Source organism: Halichoerus grypus, chromosome 8 (genome assembly GCF_964656455.1).
Source record: "Halichoerus grypus chromosome 8, mHalGry1.hap1.1, whole genome shotgun sequence".
Lineage (NCBI taxonomy): Eukaryota > Metazoa > Chordata > Mammalia > Carnivora > Phocidae > Halichoerus > Halichoerus grypus.
In genome coordinates, this window is record NC_135719.1 from 139,377,844 (window position 1) to 139,402,995 (window position 25,152).

The window sequence follows — 25,152 nt, forward strand, 5'->3', positions numbered from 1 at the left end:
CTCATCTGGCCCTGCTGGGGGAGATGGGCTGGGCCCAGGAGGCCTCAGGGGGGCACTGGGGGACCTCAAGGGGACTCAGTATGGCCAGAGCAGAGAGTCCCATGGGGGACCAGAAGTGGAGGAGTGCTGGACAAGGGGCAGAGTGTGGATTTTATCCCAAGAGCAATGCAAAGGTGCCCGAGGAACTCTTAGAAGGGGTCATTGTGGTGGCAGGACAGAGGGATGTGAAAGAGGACAGATGGAGGCTGAACAGCCAGTTCAGATGCTTATGGACGGCATCTTGTGTGCAGGCCCTGGGGTCAATGAGCAATGACAGAGAAGGTGGGCAGAGGCCCTCATTCTTCAACCTGCCTTTGGGCAGCAGCGGGGAGACATGCTGGCAGGTGGGGAAACACGCTCTGGAGGATGGGAAGCCCCTGGGGCCGGGCGGGGGGCAGGGTGGACTGATCATGAACCTAGCTCCCAACTGCCTTGCCAACAACCCATCCCACCCCTCGCTGCACGATCGGCTCCCATGTCTCGCTAGGATAAGCTCACTGGAAACACACCCTTATACCACGCACAACGCCAGGCACCCCGTTTTACAGATGGGGGCAAGCCTCACCCAACACCCAGCAAGGGGTGTGGCAATTAGGACTGTGCCCTGCTCGGTCTCCACCTCTCAGACTATGTTTACTTTGGAGCCAGCACCGCCTAGAAAGCCATAAATCTCAGAGGAGTGAGGACAAGGCCCATCTTACCTTGACACTGCGTAGGACGCAGACGGCAGCAAGGCCTGTGCTGCTGGGAATTTCAGCCAGAAACAAAACACGGGACAAGAGGAACCTCCAGGCAGCCTCTCTGCCTCCATCGTCCTCCCACACGGCCCGATGGCAGCAGTGAGGTGGGATGCCTGCTTGCACATTGCTTGCAAAGGGAAGTCAAGGACCACCGGTGCACCCACCCGTGCTTCCTGCTGTATGTACGGATGCCCACGCCGCGTGAACCCTTAAGTAAACCAGACTAGGAGCCACAGAAGAGCTGCCAGAAGCTTAACACCAAAACATGGAAACTTGTGGTCCACATTTTTCAAACCAAAATTAACCTTGCCCTCGCCCTGAACTCCAAAGCCTTTTATCGTTTCCTCCCATGTGGCACTAACACACGCTGCCCCCGTGATATGCGTTACTGTGCTTCTCAGCAGTGACACTGGCCAGGCTCTCGGGGAGGGCACCTGGGCCATCTGCCATGCCCTGTGTCTAGAACTGGGTCCCCTACAGGGTAGGTATTCATGAGCTGGCACGAACGAAACCATCATGCTCCTCTCGCTGCCCTCCTGCCCGTTCACACCTACCACCACTCCATTCGGGAGAGGACAAAGGCTCTTGATTCTTCCTGTCCTCCCCAGGCTGTCTTTCTATTGCTGAGCAATGGCACTTTACCCGACTTGTGGGGCGATTAAGAAGCACCTAGTGAGTGCCAGGCCCCGGGCATGCAGTCGAGTTAAGACCCAGTCCCTGCCCTCAGGGGCTCAAGGTGCACACAGGAAGCCTCTGGCCAAGCTCCACCCACAGACCTGCCATCAGCCCTGCCCACCCCACATCTGGCAGAGAAAAGCCAGCAGGAAGGAGAAAAATATCCCGTCCATCTACAACTGGGGGCCTCATGCCTGGCAGTGCAGAAGAGAGAGAGCCCACAGAATGCACATTCCTGGGGGTCCACTCCCAGGATCTACGGTGGTGCCCAGGAATCTGCATTTTGAACTGGCCTCCTGAATAGACATGGACACAGGTAGATACAGACCACATCTTGAGAAATAGAGATCTAACACTCACATGCAGCGGTTTCATAGCTTTAAACTGATTAATACTTTATTTCATTATTAAGTTGATGTTAATCACATATCAGCTTATTCAAAAGAGTTAACGCCCACTGCTAGCTTTTCACTTTCCACCCCCCTCCCCGTATTTCGTTATGGAAATTTTAAAGTACACTGAAAAGTTGGAGTAAGTATTCTGAACGTCATGCACATACCACCTAGATTCTGTAATTAGTGTTTTGCTCTATTTGCTTTGTCACACATCCACCCATCTACCCAGCTCTCTGTCCAGTTTGTCTCTGGTTTTTGGATGTGTACACATCATGTTTGGCTCTTTTATAATCTCAGGTTTTATCACATGCAGGTCAATCTCAATTCACAGACACATTTCTGTATGTCATTGAGTGCTTCTAATTACTTAGAAATTATTCAGGAATCCTACGGTGAATCCCTTGGAAATGGGTATTAGCACACTCTGGAAAATCTGACTTTCCATATAAACCTGGGCAACCTTGTTTACTGAAACACAAACATGGGCCCATCGAATAAACCTGTGCATCAAGGCGGCGCTGTCCCTTGACACGCAGCCCTAGGGGGACTGAGTGGTCCAGGCCTGGGCCCCCCCGCATTCCAGGGCAGGTGGCCCACCTCAATCCCTGCAGGCCCCAAATACCGCTGGCTCTCAACCCAAAGCAACATGTTTTGAGGTCTCTGAGCTGCATTCCAGGTTAACTCCCAACACATACCTACCTGAGTGCTCTGGTAGGCGGCTGGCCGGGGGGAAATGAGTGCCCAAGTACTCCCATCCGCTGACCCCTGTAATCATGGGCATCAGAGCACAGCAAGACCCATCCTCTCTACAGTGCCCTGGACTCCACGGACCAGTCCCACTGCATCAGCCAGCCTGGGCTGCAAAGCCACTGCCTGCCCCCCAAGTAAAATCTCACGCAGACACACACTATTTCTCTTGTGGTTAATAAAAACTAAAGCAAAATTTAAGGCATTACCAATCTCACCATAACTCTTCACTAGGACATTCATCAATGTGAAAAATGTTCCAGTTACTACAGAGAGGCAAGAAATATGAGAACTGGAGAAATCTGAGGCCCCGGGGGTCCCAGGAGAAACCCCGAAAGTCTGGGAGCTCCATGAAGCAGGGCATGCATCATCTTGTGTCTGGATCCCTCGCTGTTGGTGCAGCCTGGGCGCCCACAGGCGCTAACGGGCTGTGTCCGGAGGACCGTGCAAGGCTGCTTGGACAGGGCCAGGCGTGAACACAGAGATCAGAGACTGGATCCTGACAGCCACCCACTCCACGGGACAGAGTCGGGGTGAGAGGTGGGAACCACACTCCGCCTCTGATCCCATCTGGGGACTGCGTAAGGTCCCCCCAATGTGCAGGAGGGGATGCTAGGGCAGCAGTCTGGGCAAACGTGCAAGACTGTCTCTCCTTCTCCCAACTGTGGCATTTCTAGTAAGTGATGAGAGGCCCCAGTGTGTGCCCACATCCCAGAACCTGTCTGTGCCGGGGATTTATGCCTTTCAAATTCAGCATGGCCAGCGGACCGTTTCCAGGACAAAGCCAGAGCTGGAGTCCCACCCCCACCTCTGGCTCAGGCCAAGGCCGCAGCACCAAAGGCGCCTTCTCCGCAGGAGGTAGGGTGTCACATTCCTCAGGGAACAGACACTCCTGGGGTAACAAACAGGGCCTGCCCCACGGTCTCCCCCACCCTCCTCCCATGGCCCAGAGGCAGGGCCTGGCTGCAGCAGGAGAGCAGGTCCGCGTCTTCAGCCACACAGCCTTCCCCAAGCGTGCCTGCCAGCAGCACGGCTGGGAGAGGGCCACCATGCTCTCCAGACCTGTGTTCAGTCCCCTCAAAAGCCTCCTGAGTGGCAACTGGGGTTATTTCTTACCAAACAAGCCCATTTGGTTTGTGCTGACATCCTGATTTTACCAGCTCATGACAACTACTTCCAGACCCCGTGGGATTGGTGATGGGGGTAAAATCCCCGAATCCTTGGAAAAGAGGGTCCCAGAACCTGCGGCTGATGGGTGAGGGGCTGAAGTATCAGTGACCCCACCTGGGTCTTGGTCTCCAGTCCCCCGTTAGCCCTGATGCCCTCCCCACCCGCTGCCATCCACCCAGAACCTCAGGATCCGAGTGGGTTCCACGACTGAGGGCTTATAATGGGACCAGCCCAAGTGCCAGGAATTCTGCCTCTTTCATCTGAAAAAAACTCATGAAGTGGTAGGACTATCTCTATTTTAAGGATGAAGAAACGGAGTCCTGGCAAGAGTTAACCAGAGAAAACAGCAAGAAGAAGAAAAATCATCCTTGCGTAGAAGGTCATCACTGTGGTATGAAGCAGGAGAAGGAAAAATCCTAAAAGAAATCAGAGCTCTTCATTACAGAACCATGTTCTCTCCCCTCCCTCACCCCTCTGACACCTCCAGCCAGGCAAGGAGCACAGAGGGGCCTTCTGGGGCAGCGCAGACAGGCTGAGGTACGGGGAAAGCATCGCTGTGGAGATCCTACGGCTCCCTTTTCCCCAAACCCCGCAGGTGCGTCTGGAAGGCGCAGGCTCACCTCCATGCGGGCCTTATAGAAGTCCACGTCGTGCAGCTTCTCCTTGCAGCGCACCAGTTCCATCTCCAGCCTGTCCACGCGGTTGGCCTTCTCCCTCAGGGAATCCAGCTCATCTCGATAGGCGCGAGCAGAGCGGGCATCAGCCGCCAGCTGGATGTTCTGGAAGGTGGGAAAAGGCAGGGGAACCCAGGTTAGGGCATCCCTCCTTGGAGGGAAGAGGGAGCCAAGTGCCTGCCGTGTAATGTTTCAAGGACGTCCCAGGAGAAGCCAGGTTCTGGTGGCTGGGCAGGTCTGTGTGTGTGTGTGGGGGGGGTCCCCATACACTGTCACGAAGACACAGGGTCACCCCCCAAAGCAGTTTTTTTTTTTTTTTTAAGATTTTTTATTTATTTATTTGACAGAGAGAGACACAGCGAGAGAGGGAACACAAGCAGGGGGAGTAGGAGAGGGAGAAGCAGGCTTCCCCGCGGTGCAGGGAGCCCGATGTGGGGCTCGATCCCAGGACCCTGGGATCATGACCTGAGCCGAAGGCAGACGCTTAACGACTGAGCCACCCAGGCGCCTTCCCCCCCCCAAAGCAGTTCTTAAGACAAGTGGCTCTCAGGCAGTGCTGCTTTGGGCCGGACAGAAACAGGCCTTTGCTGGAAGCTCCTGATGCTGCATTCCCAAGCCTCCAGGCCACAGTTACCGGGGAGTCCCAGCCACCAGCACCCGCTCCTCCTGGACACACGCACAGGCCCTCCCGCTCACCTCCTGCTTGACTTTCTGCAGCTCCAGCACCAGCTGATCCACCTCGTGCCTGGTGTCCACAAGCTGTTCTGTCTTCTCCTCCCTGGGGGGCAATTTGGAGGGACCATAGTGAGGCCTCCTCAGTTAACACTCCCCCAGCCCCCCACCTCATGAGACCAGAGCAGGGAGAGGGAAGGGGACACTTCTGGGAGTGAGGAGGGCAGTCTGCAGATGGAGCCTGCAAAAAGGTTTCTACTCAAATGCTTTTCCCATTTTTAACTTTTTAAAGCCTGCTCTCAAACCCCACCCACCAGACTCTGCTGGATTTCCCTCTGAGGGTGTGGGCCAGGTAAGGAGGCTCTGGCCAAAGACGCATTCCCCATAGCCAGGCAGGCAGCGAGGGGGAGGCGGGCAGCTCCCGAGATGGGGTGAAGTGATATTCACCTGCTGTAGGAAAGATGGGACAGCAGGTTCACCCGATGGGGTGAACTGCATCCTCCCTCCAGCCAAGAAAACATCCCCGTGTGTGACCGTTCCTGCCCCCAGCTGGACTTGTGTGGACAGGAGGCTACTTCCGTAGACAATCGGTAACCCAGACTGGCAGGAGCCCAGACAGGGAGGCAACCAGTCCACATGCAAACAGCCACCCCACTCGGAGCTGAGCCCGCTGACGCCGGGGCCCACGTCAGAGCGCTCCTGTCAGCTGCACGGCGCAGAAGTAGACCACGCGACAGACACGCCCACACCACAGAAAGGCAGCCCAGGGTCACCGGAGACTCACAGCTCCTGCCTGACGCGGCGCAGCCTGGCCTTGGTGTCGGCCAGCTCCACGGCCAGGTGCTGCTTGTCCTCGCTGGAGAGGCTGCTGGTGGGGCTGGGGGTGGACTCGGCGCTGGAGGACTTGAGCGGGCTGGGCGGGTGCTGTGCTTGCAGGTAGTCCCGCTCCTGGGTCAGGTCCACGATCAGCTGCGGCGGGGCGGAGAGAGGAGGGAAAGCAGCCGTCTCACCAGCGCACCCCGCACAGCGCACACGGCCACATTTGTCGGAAGACAAGGAGAAAGTGAGAGAGGAGGCTGGCTGGGAGCGAGAAACCACGAGGGAGGGAGGCAGGAGAAAGGGGGTGCGAGTTTTTAAGAAGAGACGAAATATCCAGTGGGACGACCAGGAGCGTGTGACTGGAGGAGCCCCCCCCGCCCCCGACAAGAGCTCAGCATTTCTAGGACCTTCTCCCGCGGGTGTCAGGTGACGCACCTCCGTGCACTCGTCTCGCTCATCGATGAGCCTCCTGAGATGAAACACCATGTTCCTCGAGAGGGCCTCCAGCTCCTCTGGGGCCACGTCGGGGAGCTCCAGCCACTGCAGGTCGAACACGTTCTCCTGGTTGTGGGTCACCTGTGGGCACACAGGTAGGCACTGCAGAGGCCGGCCGGGAGCATCCACCCCCTGGTTAGGCGAGGTGGGGTCCTGGCCGACTCACTCCGCCGACACCATCAACCCTTCACCGACAAATCCTCTGCCGTCAGAAGGCCGCTGCGTAAGCAGGTGCAAGCTCCCTTCAACAAACCCCTCCCGCTTTCAACACCACCTTTAAGAGGACCTGGGTTTTGCTTGAATGCCAGAAAGCGCTCCTACAATATAGTCTTTCCCTAAACAGTCCTCAGATACTGTTCCTGGAGCACCGTCAACTTCCAACACAAGGAAGGGACGCCTCAGGGGCTCTGAGGGGGAGGAGAGGGACCCTGTGTTATTACTTCAAATCAAACGTGAATACGGCAAATGTTAAATCAAACTCTTACGTCAGAATGCTGGGTACTTGACAATTTTATTTTGTTTTTTTTGTTTTTTTAAAGATTTTATTTATTTATTTGACACAGAGAGAGATAGTGAGAACAGGAACACAAGCAGGGGGAGTGGGAGAGGGAGAAGCAGGCTTCCTGCCAAGCAGGGAGCCCGATGTGGGACTCGATCCCAGGACCCTGGGATCATGACCTGAGCCGAAGGCAGACGCTTAACGACTGAGCCACCCAGGTGCCCGACAATTTTATTTTGGGGGGAAATAGGTCATAATCTAAAACGACCTTCAGGTAAGCCTGTATCTCATCCCCACAGGTCACGTAAGATCATCTGGTTTCCCCTTTCCGTCAGGTGTGAGCGGAGGTCCCCAGCTATGTCTGTTCTGGGCAGCCTCTCTATGGCTTCTGCCAGCCTGACCTTCTCGCCACCTCCCCCTCCAGACCTACCAAGGGGGCAGAAGATCTATTTTGAGTATCTGATGTCTCAGTTTTGGGAAGAGAAGTATTCGTGGACTCAGGCTTCAACCAGGGAAAATAAAAAGAAACCACGGCTATCCACTCAGTGAGGCACACCAAAAAAAGTTCTTAAATTTTTCAGAGCAGTACATGGAGACAGAAAACAGTTAAACAAAAACAAAAGATAGGGCCCTTTAGTGTCTCAAAGACAACCCCTTTCTTACCTGTCCCCACCTTACAAAGGAAACACTGAGATTCAGCTGATCACAAAGGATCACGAGAAATCTCATCCCGTGGTTCAGGGCGCACTCAGGACTCGGAGCGGAGGCTCGGTGCTAGGCCTGCCCCCAAACCAAGGCTGGAGAAAGGCCTCTGTGGAGGGGGCGCAGGGGCTCAACCCCAGGAGCATGTCAGTCCCCCAAGGAGCTTTTAATTAAAGGCTGGTGCCCGTCCTCCCCTAGTTCTGCACACCCGAACATTTAAGAAGCACCCAGCTAATGGTGAAGCCCAGCCCCCACCACCAGTCACCACATGAGAGGCATGCAGGACTCCTTTCTGGCCACATCGCTTCTCTCGCTCTTTTTAACATCCTGCTGTCTGAGCAGGAAAGCCAGAAAGTGGAAAGACCTGGTGAGTCTCAAGGACCCAGGCCCTGGAATAAACACAATTTTCAAAATACACAGACGTGCAAGGAAAATTAAAAAGCAGAACCATTCTGAGGCTCACCATTGGTCAGCCCCTGATACGGGCGGCTGACAATATCTGTTACATTACTGACTTTCCCTGATGGACCCCCTCCCTACCTGCAACGAGCTGCATCCACCTCCTTCAAATCCTGGCTCAGAGCTCACCACCCCCATGCGCAGCGCCCTGGGCAGCTGTGGGAGCCCCCCCGAGCCCAGGAGCAGCCTGTCCCCGGTGCCAGCACGGGGACCTCTGCCCTCAGCTGCTTCTGCCAGCTCCTCTGCGTGTCTTTTTTGTGTCTTTACTTCATCTGTCCAATTACACTGGAGGCTGAACCGTATCTCCTGAGGTGATTAAAGCATACAGGGCTCCTTTTGGAGAGAGGATGGTATGGAGGTCAGGGAAGGCAATTTTCAGGTGGGCACTTGCCTCTCCAGGCTCATTTTCCAGGGAAACCACATCCACCTAAGGGCAATGGCGGAGGGGCTGCTCTCAGGCAGAGCCCTCCTGACCCCATCCATCCGGGAGACTCGGTCTCTGCACAAGCCCTCTGGGACTTGCCAGTTTTTAACTCCCCAAGTTAAAGCACGGCAGCTTGTTTCTCTGCCACGTCACTGACAGAAGCAGAGAATCTCTCTCTATAAAGATCAACCATTCTAAGGAGGGTGACATTTGCCAGAAGACATTCTCAGGGTGTGTAAATCAAATTCTGAGCCTAAGCCACTTGATAGCTCTTAAAAATAGTTTGAGTCCATATTAGGCAAGAAGAGGAGGCAAAAGAAGACTTGATTGAGGGTTTAAAAAAAATTTTTTTTTTCTTATTTCTACCCCATTTTAGCTTGCTGATGGTTACCTTTCCAAATAGAATCAATGCGTCTGCGGCGTCTGAATCCTAACAGAAGCATGATGTTTAAGCTTCTCCCCCGTGGAGCGTGCCCAGCTCCGGGAGGCCACAGGAGCGCCGTCCACGCCACAGCCCACAGAGCCGCACACCTACCTCCTGTATGTGGGCCACGATCCCGGCTTGGGTCTCAATGTCCAGCTGTTTGATTCTCTCAATAAATTCCTCCTTCCTCTCACACTGTGGAGGGTTACAGGTATTAATGGAAGCTCTGCGACGGCAACCTAGGACCACCCCGCCGCCAAAGTATAGTTTCAAAACGAACTGCCCAGCCACCCAAGCCTTCTCCCGGCTTCCTCCTCCATAACCAAGCAAGCTCCTGTCCTCCCAGAAGCCCTCCCCCACGGAGGCTTCTCTACAAGTTGCTCAGACTACCGGTATCAGACCTACAGCAGAATCACCTGGGGGGTGATTTTGAAAAAGCTCATCCCAGACTGACAACACTGGGGAGGTGTTGAGGGGGGGAGCGGATGCTGAAGTCTGTACTTTAATCAGCTCTCCAGGGGATTCTTAAACAAGAGCAGGAACACCCGGTCTAGGCCAGGGGCTGGCAAACTTCATCTGTAAAGGGCCAGATGTAAAAAAAAAAAAAAAAAAAAAAAAAAAAAAAAAAAGGGAAAAATCTCAGACCCAGTGGGCCATTTGGCCTCAGCTCTGCCACTATGGCGTGAATGCAGCCACAGAGGACATGTAAAGGAGCGAGCATGGCTGTGTTCATAAGACTTCACAGGTGGCAGGTCAATGTGGCCCACAGGCCGTAGTTCCAGATGCTTCTATACTGGGGACAGGGTGCTAATGGCATCATGGCCCATGGGTCCCCACCTGCCCTCTGGCCCAAGGTGCCCTGTGCCAGACATGGTGGCCACCACTCTCCCAGGAACCCAAGAACTCCTACCTCACGACTGCAAACCCACGATGGCTGAGAGCAGGCCCTCCCCCACCCCCGGCCCCGGCCCAATCCCTACCTGGACGGCACAGCCTAGTACCAGCAGCAGCAGCTTCTTTATTTCTTCCATGCTCTTCCCTAAACCAAAAGAGCAACATATCTAGTTAAGCTCAACTGTTCATAAAATTTCACCAGTGATCTGTGTCTGTAGCACGGGGAGGGGAGGTGAAACCCAGCTAGAGAGACAGTAGTCTTTCTGTCCAGCGATAACCATCTAGGTGTGCACACTCCCATCTGTTTTCTTTGTATGGGCTGATTTTTTAAACAAATGAGAATTCTGTCTGTAGCTATCTGTGGCCCTTTTCCATTCACATAGCATAAATATCCTCTCATGATAATGAATGAACTTCAGAACCAGCAGCTCTTTTTGGTGTGTGGGAAGCAAAGCACAGGGGAGAGAGTAATCCCCAAGGAAAATACCGAGTGCTCCAAAATAAGGCTGTATATAACTCTGCCTTTCCATCATGCAGAATGTCAAACAGACAAGGGAGAATAGCGGAACAAACCCCCCACCCCCATCACCCCGCTTCACATGATCAACAGTTTGCACATCGGTTCACCCTCTCCCCCGCGTTCTCTGTCTCAGTGTTTGGCTGGAGTATTCTAGAGCAGATCCCAAACATGTATGTGTCAATTTTTTTTTTAAGATTTTATTCATTTGAGAGAGAGGGAGAGAGCGAGCAAGCGAGCATGAGTGGGGAGAGGGGCAGAGGGAGAGGGAGAAGCAGACTCCCTGCTGAGCGCAGAGCACAACACGGGGACTCCATCCCAGGACTCTGGGATCATGACCTGAGCCGAAGGCAGATGCTTAACCGACTGAGCCACCCAGGCGCCCCTATATGCATCATTTTTGATGGTCTCATATTGACTTTATACAAAGGCCACAAACTTATTCAACCAATCCTCTCTGAGAGGTTCAAGTTTTCACTATTTTAATCTGAACACTGCTACAGAGAACACCTTAGTGGCTAATTATGCACATCCTTACCTCCTTCTTTAATAAATTGCCCTGCAGAAAGGCTTTACCCTTTTACTTTCTCATAACCGAAAAACAGCAAGTCCCAATCCCCCATTGTCCCACGTCTCTATCCTCCCACTCTTTCTCCGTTTTGCCAGAGAGACCAAAAAAATCTTATTTCGCCGTTCTGCGTTTTGTCTCTCTGATTATGCCTGAGGCCAAATGCATCCTCACCTGCTGGCCTAATCAGTTTTGATCACGTAAATAAACAGAGACACTGGGCTCTAGACCGGCTCGGTCACCCAAAGAGGTGTGACTCCAACAAGCCGAACTCTGTCTCGCAGGCTTGGTCTCCGTATCTACGAAACGGTTTCCATACCTTACAGTGTGATGAACTGGGTGATGTGCAAGTTTGCTTGCAGGTGAAAAATTCCACAGGGCTCTCCCATTCTTATTGTGTCCTGTTCTATTTGGGAGAGAAGCAACACACCACAAATAGCATGGTGTTCTCGACAGACTTAGCGGCACCTGCTCACTCTGTGCAAATATGGCCCAACGTATCCCCAACTACCACCAGGACGAAAAAACCGAACTTGAGTCCCAAGAATCAGTGTTGTGGTTCATTTCCAGTCCTTGGGCGTAATGTGTGTGTGGAGTGACATGCGATCTTGTCCTAATATTTCTCAACTGAGAAATAGCTCAACACAGCTTTTCCCGAGATCATGGCTGAGTCTCAGGTATGGCGGCTGGGCATTAGCTCAACCAAAACTGCACTCCCCCTTCTCACCTTCTAGCCTGAAGGTGGGCAGGAGGGGTTCGGGACTAGGCCTCAGGGACTCTTCAGAGCACGCAGATCCACAGTCCTAAGAATATGCTTAAGGTTTGGCACCGCACATCAGTGTACTATGGTCAAGCCCTTCTCTTTGCTGATAAGGTCCAGAACTTTATCAATGTTTGAAACGGAAAAATTTTCAGACTAATGCATTCTTTTAACTGGAGGCCTTTTCCTTGGCCCAAGAGGTTCTAATCCATAGACATAAATAAATGCATGACCACAATGACTAACTTTTGCATTAAAGCTGAGTTGATGATCAATCATGATTTTAGTTTTGATAACAAGGAAATGCCCACCTGAACATTCAAAGCCTGCAATCAGTCTCACCAAAATCTTTCCCTGGCCACAGTGCTGCATCCAGCCATGTGAGTGCTCTCACCTCCGTCCCCTCGATCAGTCCCCAGACACCTGGCAAGTGCCCCTCATAAGCCTTTGGTGGACCTAAAAGGTGCAGACCCGCCCCCCCCCCCAGGTGTTGCCAGTGATGATTCACCTTCCACCGGCCACGCACCTGGTATATAACCAGCAGGGAGCAGACATGCAGGAGGAAAGCATCTGGAAGGTCTCAGATCGGCTCAGACAGAAGTCAGAGTTCACACAGTGAATCTTTACATACTCTGTTCACAGGAAAGGCCCCAAAGGTCCTAATTATATCATACTTTAGAATAATTTAAACTCCGATGATCCACGTTCCCCAGCTCACGATGGAAAAAAACAGCAAACTGACTGCGGGAACACCACCGAACAGGCCCATTAACAACATCAGGAGCATCAGTCAGCTACCTGACTGCAGGGAAGGGACCAGAAACTCCGTGCACACGCACACAAAGGGCTCAAACTACATTCTGTGACTTTTCGGTAAAAGAACAAAGGGTTCTGTTCCCTCAGCACCGAGCAGCCACACACAATGACAACCGTGAGTCATTCACTCACTCGCTCGCACCCATTAGGAAAGTATGGAATTCCTGTTTGCTACATTTTAGAACAGAGTCGGGGCAAAGTGTTTAAAGGGAGAGGGTCTTCGAAAAATTTTCACGGAAAAAAATTATTTAAAATTAACTTTTTGGCGATGAACGGGGTCCTAGGAAATTTGCCTCTGCCGTCATTCATTTCTTTTTAAGATTTTATTTATTTGAGAGAGACAGAGAGAGAGCACAGAGGCAGAGGGAGAAGCAAACCCCCCTCTGAGCAGGGAGCCCGATGCGGGGCTCCATCCCAGGACCCTGGGATCATGACCTGAGCCAAAGGCAGACACCACCCAGGCGCCCACCTCTGCCCTCAGTTCAAATGAAGCAATGCTGTGTGTGCTCAGTCTCACCAGGCGAAGCAAATACAAACATATGCTTACAACAAATGCACCCTGTGATTTTTACCCCTCCACAGATTCCCATGCAATTTAAAAAATAAATAAATAAAAAAGAGCACAAGTTCCCTCGTTTTTCCCGGGAAGCTGCTACCAAATTTCTCTCAAGATTTCAACAGTAAGGCGAACTGCTATTTTCATAAATCTGCCAGATTGTGGGTTTTGAATAGTTTCAAAACATACCAGAAGACTCTGTGCTGGGTCCCTGCCAGCGAGGCTAGCTCAGTGACACAGTTAAGCCGGCAAAGAAGAAACAGACCTACAGACCACGCCCTCCCAAGCCCCTACTACGTGCCGGGGGCTCGATGAGCACAGAACTGGAATCAACACAGTCCTCTGAGCTCAGACCAAGACCACCAGCAGTTTTAAAAAGCTGATAAGTGCTATGGAAACCCAGAGGAAGGACATCTAGTTCGCAGTAAGGCTCAGGCAAGGCTTCCTCAAGGAAGTGACCTCTGAGCTGAGAACCGAGGATGAGGAGCGATGTGGGAGGCAGGTGAACCAGAGCATTTCGGGTGCGGGGATCAGCACGTGCAAGGCCCAGAGGTAAGGGAAGAGAGCGTCTGTCAAATTATAAATGCTTCCTGGCTAAGCTCACTAGGATGGCTTTTCAGAGCGAGAAATGGGGGCAGGGTACAAAGCGATGTGGATTTCTGTACTGAGTGAGTCACAAGCAACCAAGGGGTGGGGGGAGGGCTGAAAACATCCGACACCCTCTGCCTCTACCCGCAACCCCAGGGGGAATCCCATGACAGCCTGAGCTAATGGCTGAGTCTAAGAAAAACCTTACTTTACTACCTGCTTCCTGAAGTCTCGACGCAGAGAAACTCAGAGCAGCTGTTCTTTGCAGAGCCGGAATGCATCTGCTGATCTAAGCTACATACAAAGCTACAGATGTTTGCAGCGGTCAGCTCCCAAAACAGAAGGGAAACTATCTGATACCGCACGTGTGGTGAGGGTGGGCGTGGGGACAGGAGGCTAGTTTGACAATTAAAGTACATGAACTTCTAAAACGTGGCGGCTGGATTAGATCAGGGTTGGAAAATCCCCTCTCATCTTGTGTCCGTAGCACACGCGGCTCCGCATTCCCATCAGCTGCTTACTGAGCCTGGAACGAGGCCTCAGAATCCTTCTGAACAGAGCACACGACAGCCGCTGCCAATCGGCGGAAGTTGACAGGTGCTACAAAACCCATCTTCCCTGCCCGGTACGTGATCTCTAGGGTCCTTTTTGGCTCTACTCTGATTCTCTAAGAGGCAGCCGTCTGAATGTTCACACTTCCTGGTCTCTGGATACGGAAAATAAAGCTTTTCCTCTATCAATGATCACTTCGGTATGAAGGTGGGGATTTGGGCAAGGGGACACCCAGTCCCTTCTTAGATGGAGCTCCTCCTGCCCCCAGTTGCACACCCTCCGCCTGGCTGACGTCGGAAGGCATGGCGAGGACCTGTTAAGACCAGAGAAAAGTAATGACGCAGAGTCCTGTCTCGCTAAGTCCGCTCTCCACAACCACAGAGGCCCAGGATCCACAAACTGCTGGCAAGGCTGAGGTTTTAACCCTCACAGGTTGGAGAATGGACTCATTAGAGTTAATTCTGCCCTCCCCACATGCCCTTCATGCCTACAGACCATGACTGCCCTTGCACAGAGCACACGATCGTTTGACTGAATCCCCAGAGGACAGTATTCTCTCCATCTTACAAACAAGAACAGGCTTAGACAAGTGGAGTCACAGAACTCAGATCGGGTCCCGGGCTGGTCACCGCCTGCTTTGCCCTAACTCCATCCTGTCGTTATGGTCACAGTTCCTTCCAGAGCAAGGCTCTACCTGGTTGAGCATCTGATGCCAGCACGCCAGCGTGCAGGCAGTTAACCAGGTAAGCAGGCAGTTAACCAGGTAGGCAGGCAGTTAACCAGGTAAGCTTAGGCAGTGCCTGTTGCCTGGACGAGTCACGTTAAACCGTTCACGTCGAATCCCCGGGTAGAAGAACAGAGAACGGGCTCACTTTCCCTCCCTGCTGGGATGGAGACCACGCCTACGTACGTACGTATTTTTTTCTTACTAATTCTACATGCTGCTCTTCTCTGCCTTATGTGCTAGAGTCAATCACCAACTATGCTCTACTCGGTTTCTTATTTAAAAAAAAAAAACACCCAGGGCGCCTGGGTGGCTCGGTTGGGCGACTGCCTTCAGCTCGGGTCATGATCCCAGGGTCCTGGGATCGAGTCCCACATCGGGCTCCCAGCTCAGTGGGGAGCCTGCTTCTCCCTCTGACCCTCTCCCCTCTCATGCTGTTTCTCTCCTGCTCACTCTCAAATAAATAAATAAATAAATAAATAAATAAATAAATAAATAAAATTTAAAAAAAATAAAAAAAACACCCATTCCCTAAGGGTGACTGTGGGGCTGTCTCGTCGACTGGAAACCAGCACTGCACTGAGCATGACCCCTGTACGTGTCTCCTCAGTGTAGACACCCCGAGACTCACCCACACATGGCACAGCTCTGCGGGCCCTCCTGGGGGCTCCGCTTACATCAAAAACTGCTGTTTATTACTATATTCACAGTCAGGGTCACCTTCCCCAGGCACTGCCGAGGAACAGAGTGGATGGCATGTTCCTGGTGGGTGGGCCCATGGGGACCCTCCGCACACCGGTCCCGGTCCATGTGGTCTGAATCAGGGACCTCCACCTGCTACCTCCCATCTGAAGAGCAAACCCTGTGAAACCCTTACCTAGCTTTCTTACACCCAGAACGCGGCCCCCACCAGGCATTAACATAACCCCTTTTTTATTTAATTATTAAATAAATGGTTATCACAGGTGGACTCTGGCAGGTACGGAGTCACATGTCCGTGTGAAATGGGCAGAGGCCTCCCAAGCGCAGCCTGACCAGTGGGCCCCTCATTCCAGTGTCTGTCCACCACCCACAGCAAGCCTGCCCCCATCCCGTGGACACCCCAGCAGCACCGTGTGGGCAGCAAGAAGCCTCTGCCCAGTGACGGAAGGCAGCTGCTCCCAGGTGACCGAGAGCTCGGCAACAGCCACACCAAGCCCCTCAGATGGCATCACCCACCACAAGGGCTCCCCACCGCACCCAGCCTGCCTGAGCCACAGCAGGGGAAAGCTAGTTCTCCCGAGCACCCAACACCAGAAGACCAGAAAAAGCAGAATCGACCACCAGACTTCAGCGAGAGACCCAGCATTCGCACAGGCTGTAGGCGAGAAGGTGGCGGTCCAGGCAGGACAGGATGTGAGGCAGGGTCCCTCCCAGCCACCAGGAGGAAAACTCAAAGCCCACATCCTATCAGTGACCATAAAGACCTTTCACAAATAACATCTCGTCCCTCCTCCGCGGACGGCCACGGCCACAGGGCACAGTCCCGCTGGAAGCCATGGCGTGGTTTCCGAAGCCGGGGAGCAGTCTCTGTGTCCAGACCAGCGCTAAGAAGTTTACTAAACAAAGGCTGGTATCCAGGCAGATCCCGTGGGCTGTGCAGAAGGCCGGCCTCTGGCCGCGCTGGAACGCCTGCCCGGGCCTGATGTTAACCAAGCTCTTCACGTTCCAGGAAAAGCCAAGTGCTGGCTGGCAGCTCAAGTGCCCGGCAACCCCCGCGTCCTAGAGGGGACTGAAAAACTCATCTCTGAGTCCAGCCAGCAGCATAGAAGCAAAGTAGCAGGACGTGGCCTCGCCATGTGAAATAGGGTTTGGGGGCCTTTCGGAGCCTGTTCCCTCAAGGAGGGAACGGGGGGGAGCATGAACAGGATCGAATGGCTGCAAGGTTGGTTTTCCTTTGTTCGCTTACTTCTCGCCTCTTCATTTCAAGGACGTGAGGTTTTTGTAATAAATACAGAAATAAAAACATATGCATACAAGACGAGATCAGAGTTAGGGAGAAATGAAAAAAATAAAAGTTTGGAGAAAGAACCCAAGAATCTCTCATTAACCCCCAACGGTGGATGCTTTTGCCACCCCGTCCCTTGGCAAGCAGGGTATGTGGGGGGAGGGCAGGACTGCAGGAAGATGGCAGGGGAGGGAAGCCAGTCCTTGTGGTCTTTAAGGGCACACTTCTCAGGGGCAAGAAGATTGTTCCTAATAAGCCAGACTCCGGGCCCTCTTCCTGGCTTCCACGGGCATACCGGCCCAGCACAAGCTCCCTGTTCATCATCAAAACACAGAACCACACCGTGTGGACTACGAGGGAAGGTTTTCATGGGATCTGAAAAGCACTTCCACGATGCCCCTGACAGGAGAGCAAGCAAACACTGAGAGGGTTAAATATTAAATTCCAGGAGTTTCAGGGAGTTCCCCTTTCCCTCCGGCCTTTGAAATGTAAACTTCAGCTGTGACGGGGACTTCTTCCCAGTGTCCCAAGTATGATGCCCCTCATGGGATTCCCAGCACAGTTCCACCCCTCTGAGCTCCTCCGGCCCAGGACACCTTCCCTTCTGACGCTCTGCCACACACCTCCTCCAGGAAGTCTTCCTGGCCTGCCCAGGCAGAGAGCAGTATCTGCTCTGCACTCTGTGGAAAGTGCACTTACATCATTTCTTACCCTAGAACAGATCTAGTAGTTACCAACACTGCCTTCCTCCCATCCCTTCCCCAAAAAAGACTGGGGGCTTCTTGAGCAGAGACAGCCTACTTGTTTCCAGGGCCCCTGGACCCAGTGGGAGAGGGTGGGCATTTGACACAAAAGCTGAAGGAGAGGGACAGACTGAGTTTCTCTATGGGGCCTCTGGCTGAGGGGTAGCCTGCTCAGAAAAGGAAGGGAACAGGGCCATTCTAGTCTTCTATTGGGGGGGGGGTTGGAAAGTGGCCCTCCAGTCTCCTCAGCCAGAGCAGCAATCGAAATGGAGGCTTGCGTGGGGTGGAAGGACAGTCATAGCATCTGTGGGCACAGAACGCTCTGAGGTCCCAAGGTGCTTTCTGTCACTGGAAGCCCTTCGAGGGCCCCCAGAATATGGAGAAATCTAAAGACCAAGGGCAAGCCCACTGAAAAGAAATAAATGGAATCCCCCAGGCTATCCTCCAAAGTTCCAGCCGTATTCACAGAGAGCACTCTGCAGGGTCCGGGGTCAGCCCCTCCATGGACCCGGGAATCTCGCCAGGTGTCTAGAATACAAGAAGCACCACGCGGAATGATGACAGTGGCCGCCCTCCTGCCTGTCCACGTATATATCCATCTGCGGAACTTATGGTGACAGCTGTGTGCCTCTGAAGGAGTTCCCTCTCCTCTCTGGGCTGGGTTCCTCCCTCCCTTCCGTTCTGCACGTCTGAGCTGGGATCAGCCATTTACAAGTCAGAAAACCACTGCTGCACTTGGATACAAACCTTGGAAGAAAAGCCATGCTCTCTTCCAGCGTGACTGCTGAATGATTCATCAGAGAAATTAATTCGCTAACACCCTGGCTTCCTGTCAGGCAAATCTAGTCTTTTTTTGTGTGGCACGGTGACAGGCCTGGCTGCTGAGGAAAGCAGGGCTTGAAGGGACCGGGGAGCTGGTCTAGGTCTGGTCCAGAACCTTCCCTCGTTCTACGGATAAAGCAGACATCACCCTCTCTTGGTTCTCGTGACTTCTTCCAGAACAGACTCTGGTAAACCACGCAAATGTACTTAATGGATGCGCAAGATGGTGGGGTGAGGGCAGTTTCCAGTGCATCATCTCAGGCCTTGCGGAGCCACACACATGGTCCTGGGCAGAGATCAACTCTCACTTGACCCTGACCATTGACATTCGACCTCTGCATCTGGGAGAGCATGTGTTTAACACTCGCCAGGAGCACTGGCTTGAAGGAATAGGGAAGTGGGGACAGGAGAGAGGAGGAGATAAAGGTGGGTCTCCAGCATGCATGCTTTATTTATTGAGCACCTACTATGTACCAGGCACTGCTCTAAACACCTGGAATACACTGGCAATAATATAAAAATAAAAAACCCAAAGATTCCTGCCTTCATGAGAGATTATATCGTGTGTGTGTGTGTGTGTGTGTGTGTGTGTGTGTGTGTGTGTTTGTCTGTCTAGATGCTCTGCTGGGCCCTGTCCCGCCCCTGGCACCCAGCTCCATTGAGGTGCATTTGCCAAGAGAGAAAAAAAAAACCCCCACACAACCAAAAACAAAACAAAACCCTAAACTGTGAAATGTTATAAATAATAGTATGGTGCCAACATCAGCCAAAAAGAGCACAGCCATGCTCCTAAGATATGTGTGGCAGAATTAGTAAAAAAGCACCCCTCCCACCTCCCAAGCCCACTTCTAGGCAACCACATAAAAAAGAAACCAACTTTGTTCTTTATTTAAAAAGAAACCCAAAATGCTTCTTCACTCATCTATATTTTAAAATTTAAAACAGAAAACACTATTCCATAAATATGCCTCTCTGTCTTCTTGCTGGTGGGTCTCCCTTGCCAACCTCCCTGTTCTCAGAGGCCCCGTGGGGCCCCTGTCAAAACCTACCCAAGCATGCGCCCAGCTCACAGCTCCCCGGCCGTGACGCCGTGGTGAGGCGGCCCCAGCCCTCCGTGTGCAGCCTGCCCAAGCCCCCGGCACAGGCCCTGCCTGGAGGACCCCCCCCAACCCAAGCTCACTGCCAGGCCGATGCGCACGGTCTCTTCCCAGCCTCTCCTTCAGAGCTGGTGACACCACCTTTTTGACGGATGTGTACTGATTCTATTCGGTGCTAGGGACACTCCATTCACCTGTCACAGGCTCAAAAGCAGCTCCTCCACAATGTTCTAAACATTGGTGAAGGTTGCACAATTCTATACCTTTATGACTAAAAAAAAAAAAAAATCACTACGTTGTATACTGAGGATGGGTGAATTTTATGGTATGAAACTATACCTCAATAAAGCAATTTCAAAAACAAGTCAGTGTCCAATCCTTGCAGATGCTTCTGCTCATCAACAGACCCAAAGTGGGGACCTGTGTCCTCTGCATATGGACAACCTCTCTCGGCCCCATGTGGTTCAGAGGCTGAGCAGAGACTCTGCTGAGGGGGAGGCTGGAGCCAGGGTCCCAGGGTATGGAGGTAGTTGGTGAAGGGGCCTCCGGAGTACAGGCTTCCAGATGGCAGCAGGAAGGGGGGGAGTGGGGACACTGACAGGGAAGAGAAGGGACACCACCAGGAGGAGGGTGGGCAAGCTACACAGCACGACAGCGTGACAGGGTGGCTGGATGGGGGAGTGGATGTGTTTGACGTTAGACTGGACCATACGCCACCGCCATGTCTGTAGGTCAAAATGGTCAAATACTGGCCCAACCTGACACATCTGCATGTGATACCGACGGGGAGCTCAGGCTCCGGGGGTCTGCTTACAGGCTACAGGACCGAGGGCTTGTCACTTAAACCCTACGAGCCTCTGTCTTCTCATCTATAAATGGGATGGCACAGCTGCACCCCAGAAGCACGATCCCATTCCCATGTTTTAACACATACACGGTGCCCAGCACGTGGCGGGCTCACCAAGGGCTCAAGGAGGGAGCGTCCTCCTTTCCTGCTCCTCGCCTGCCTTTTCACCTTACACCTCTGGCTGTCTCCAGAGCAGACAGAGCAGCAGAACTAAGCTTGAGCCACCAACCTCCCACAGGCATCTCTCCCCGCCCCTATAAAACCAGCCCCTGAATAAATCAGCACAATTCTGCTCAGCAAAGCAGACCCCCCACTTTCCTGACGTTACTACGGAAACGCGAGAGTGCCAACTGCCCCTGGGGCCCGGGGCTGTGGCTGGGATGGGCTGCATCTGGCATCCTCTACCTGGCGGGGGCGGGGGGGGGGGGCGGGAACCCTGAAATAAAGCCAGAGGACAAATGGCCCGAAGGCAGAGCCAGAGGCAAGGCGAACCAAAGGCTCCCCGTTCATTACTAGCGCACCGAGCGGGGGGGGGGGGGGGGGCGGCGTTCGCCACCAGGAGCCACCAGGTGGGCCTGTGCGGCCGCTGCAAAGCCACAGCTGTGCAAGGCCGTGGGTGCTCACGGCCAGCTATGCTAGAGACTAAGGGGAGGCCCGAGAAACCTCTTCCTTTCGGCTCACACGGAGAAAAGGCAGACACGCCAGCCCGCGGGGCCCCCGGAGGACACCCGCTGCCGCTGACCAGTGGCTCCAGAGGCTACTGCAGCTCTCGGGCACCACGGCGCTGAGATACCACTTCTCCGTGAGAACTGTCCTGGGCCGATCCCTCAGGGTCCTCCTCCTTCAGTCCTGAGGCAACACTAGCTACTCTCATGAACAGGGGCAAGGGCGGCCAGACGCCGGCGGGAAAGAGGAGATGCCACAGAGGAAAGCTTCGGTCCTTTCTGTAAAAGCCACCACTCTGTGGGGTCTTTCCTGCACTCCTGGACCCTCACCCATTCTAGGAGGCCAGAGACCGACGCCAACCAGGTCTCCACCGACACAAGTCCCAGCCGGCGAGTACGCTGTCCCCGGGGCCTGCACGCCGACGTCCACGAGCCGTGCGTGCGGGTCAAGGCACACAGATGTGGCAGGGAAGAAATCCACCACCCTCTTCAACTCACCCGGTGAGTTAGCTGGCAGGTATGAGCGACGCTCTGATTTTCTGCAAGGTGTCCAGGAGGACATTTTTTTCAGTCCTTCAAAGTCACACCAAGTGTCCCAGCCTAGGACTTAGAAACCTTGCCCAAGTGGGCTCCAGAGACCAGCGGGAGGCGTGCAAACAGATACAAGATGGGACATGCTGGAGAGATCCAGCACAGGGTGAACGAAAGCGTGGCGGGATCCCCGTGGAAGGAACATTAGTTCCCTCAAAAGATTCTTTCTTGCCAATAGCTACCACATCCCATGATGGTGTGGGTTCCACGCTCACTAAGGAGAGAGCCCCAGCAAGTCCACCACATGACTCAGGTCCCTAAGACTGAGGAAGCGGTGGCCTCGCCTGCCTCTGCACTTGCAAAGGAGGGGTTGGGAGGACTCATTCTTAAGGGGAAAAAAGGCGCGCTTGGCTTCCTGCCTCAGGGTAATAAACCACCCTTCAAAAGCTAGCCGGAACGATCACGTGTTTTCACCATGCCGGCCCAGAGCTGGTCGTCAGAGCTGTACGTCCGGCAGCTGCTCGGGGCCCATGGCACTGCCCCGGGCACCGCAGGGGGCAGCTTCCACTCACCAGACAGCGGGTCTTTGCCAATCATCAAGACATTGGGCAAATTCATTACGATCAGCTGCTGGAGAACTTCCTACAGAAACAAAGGGGGAAAGATACCGTTAAGAACAGGAAACAAAATTAAAGAATGACTAAGAAAATTACAGTTTATCAAGTCACTGGATGAACGTGCGTGTGGCCATTAAGCGCTAGGTATGAAGATCCTCTATAATAGGAAGGAATATTTAGGATACAAATAAACGTGGAAAGTCCAAGTTAATTATACTTCTACCTTGATCATGAACAAATAAAAATCATGCCTGCAGATGGATGGAGACCTTGGGAAAAAGATCTACTGCAAGCTGGGATAGAGGATTAGGTGTAAATTTCTTTTTAAGAGAGGTCTTTATTTTTATTGTACGGTTTGCTGGTGCAATTAAAAAAAATAGAGTAAAGATAAGAGATAAGCTACGGAGTCTTTATAACCTGATGATTCAGGATCCTAGCAATCAGCACGTCTTTGGTACAAGCTGTAAATGAGGAGACTTCTCTCATTTACAGCAGCGGCTTCCCCGGGAGAGGGGATAAATCACAGCTAATCTGCACCCGTTAAAGGTGGCGCGAGGAAATGAGCCGCCTTCTGGCCCTCACACCAAGGGGCTTTGAAAGAAGGCCCAGGCACCAGCCATCAGTCATGTCCCCCGTGTCTGGGCTCTTTAACAAGCTCCCCCAGCGGAGTGTGCTGGCCCCGATGCACCGTTTCCCAGAGCACTTCTCGGGACAGGTCTTCTTCCCTGCCCTGATGTGCCTTGTTTTTCACCAATCAGAAGATAAAAGTCTCATTTTTACGGAGACAAGTAAGGAGTTGGTTTTCTCAGGCTTAACATATTACAAAAATGGTCACTACAGAAGTTCTTCCAAAAGTGGTCACTACAGAAATTCTTCACCAACAAAGCTCCTCTTACGCCTTTTTAAAGAAAAGATTTGAGAGAGAGCACGAGGAGGGCGGAGGGGCAGAGGGATAAGGACAAGCAGACTCCCCGCTGATCGAGCCTGACGTGGGGCTGGATCCCAGGACCTTGAGATCATGACCTGAGCTGAAGGCAGATGCTTAATGACTGAGCCACCCAGGCGCCCCTCTCTTATGCCTTTTTAAAAATGTTTCCAGTGAGACGGCTTTTTTCCAGCGTCACTCTACTGCACAATGTGAACACGAGGATCTCTGTATTCTATATACTGCCAACTAGGGCTGATGAAGAAAACGGGGACAATCACACAATCCCCTAACCCCACAGGGCCCAGGTGAACACCCCAGAACGATGTCCAAATCGTCAGCTCAGAGTGGTAGCCTTGGCAAGCATGCCCGGAGAGGCCAACACCTTCAAAAGATGTATAAAATGATTTCATCCTCCCCCTCAGTGTCTTTCTATGGCTCCTGTCTACACCAGACTGGGGCAGGGGGGGAGGAGAGGAGTGGATGCGGACCCAAACACACCGGACCCCTCTCCACTCAATGCTGGCGAACGTTTTTTTTATCTGGGGTCGCAGGTCACCACAGGAGATGCTCATGTTTTCTCAAGCACTTTTCGTTGGCAAATACCTGTGCTAGATACAAGCGTGAGCCGTAGAGAGCCTCAGCCCTCCTTCGGGGCCCGAAAGAAGTCAACACACATACAAAACAGTCTCTCAACTGAATGCTCTTGCCAAAGGATTCCACAGTCTCACCCTGGGGCAAAACACACATGAAGAGTACAATCAGCAAAATCCACTTTCCAGCTCGCTCATCCAGCAAAAGTAAAGACTCCAGGCCAGATTAAGCCCATTCGGTCACGGAGTCGCTCTTCTGCCTCAACACTAAACTCAAGTGCTCAGCCCTGCTTCTGGAAGTTTACCTGTCATCACTGTCCAACCAGCTAGAGCCCCTTTTGAAGTCTGGGCTAGTTTCCGTCTGTCACTGTCCAAGGGTCTGGGGCACCGGCGCGATGATTGGACTGCTCACACTTATAAAGGAGACACAGAACGTGAAATCATCTCGAAGAGCTCATACAAAAATACGAGGTGGTATTTTTTTTTTTTAAAGATTTTATTTATTTATTTGACACAGAGAGACACAGTGAGAGAGGGAACACAAGCAGGGGGAGTGGGAGAGGGAGAAGCAGGCTTCCCGCCAAGCAGGGAGCCCGATACGGGGCTCGATCCCAGGACCCTGGGATCATGACCCGAGCCGAAGGCAGATGCTTAACGACTGAGCCACCCAGGTGCTCCTACGAGGTGGTATTTTTATGCTAATGATGATCTCAGCAAAAGGTCCTTGGAAACACTGCTAGAAACTATTGCTAGAAAACCCACGTATTCTCCCAAAACAGGGTGTTTTACTTTTAATTTTCCCACAAGAAATGTATCCCTTGTGCAATCAAGTAGTAGTATTTTATGAACAGATGATTTTTAAAATTTGTTCCTTTCAAAAAATTAAAAAAAAAAAAACACCGTGGGTCTCCTCAGATCTAATCCTGTGGCCCAAAGCACTCCCGAGACATTAACCATCTCCCTAGAGAACCGCCAAGCACGTTTTTGGCAAAAGCAGGCTCCGAAGTATCAGAGCCATCCAGTAGAAACACAGTGCGAGACATACATTAATTTCAAATGTTCTAGTAGCCGCCCTAAAAAAGGTAAGGAAAAAAAGGTGTGTCCGTGTGTATCAAAATACTCGAATGATACGTTAAGCCAACATATCCAAAATACCATCATTTCGCCACATAACTAACATAAAATCATGAAGGAGATATTTTACATTCTCCTCTCAGGCTAAGGTCTTTGGGAGCCAGTGAGGGGATTATACCCAGGGCCCATCTCAACCCAGATGCGAAATTTTCATCGGAAACACTCGATCTGCACAAAGTAGCTTCACACCCCCAAGTTGTCCCCAACACAGTTAAAAGTTTTCCGATGCCCGAATCAAACAACAGTTTTCAAATTTCATTAAAATCTCACGTCCTCGGTCAC

At 52.6% G+C, this 25,152-nt stretch overlaps 1 protein-coding gene across 1 annotated transcript in view; it reads right to left on the bottom strand.

Annotated features, from left to right (window-relative positions):
* Positions 1–25,152, bottom strand: part of CCDC88C (coiled-coil and HOOK domain protein 88C) — a 124,202-nt gene that overhangs the window by 51,150 nt on the left and 47,900 nt on the right. The window contains exons 4-10 of the mRNA XM_036097516.2: positions 22,174–22,243; positions 9,915–9,973; positions 9,046–9,129; positions 6,367–6,507; positions 5,897–6,081; positions 5,137–5,218; positions 4,387–4,545 (exon numbers count right to left, since the gene is read on the bottom strand). Coding sequence (XP_035953409.2) covers positions 4,387–4,545; positions 5,137–5,218; positions 5,897–6,081; positions 6,367–6,507; positions 9,046–9,129; positions 9,915–9,973; positions 22,174–22,243 — 780 coding nt within the window. The remainder of the gene's footprint in view (positions 1–4,386; positions 4,546–5,136; positions 5,219–5,896; positions 6,082–6,366; positions 6,508–9,045; positions 9,130–9,914; positions 9,974–22,173; positions 22,244–25,152) is intronic.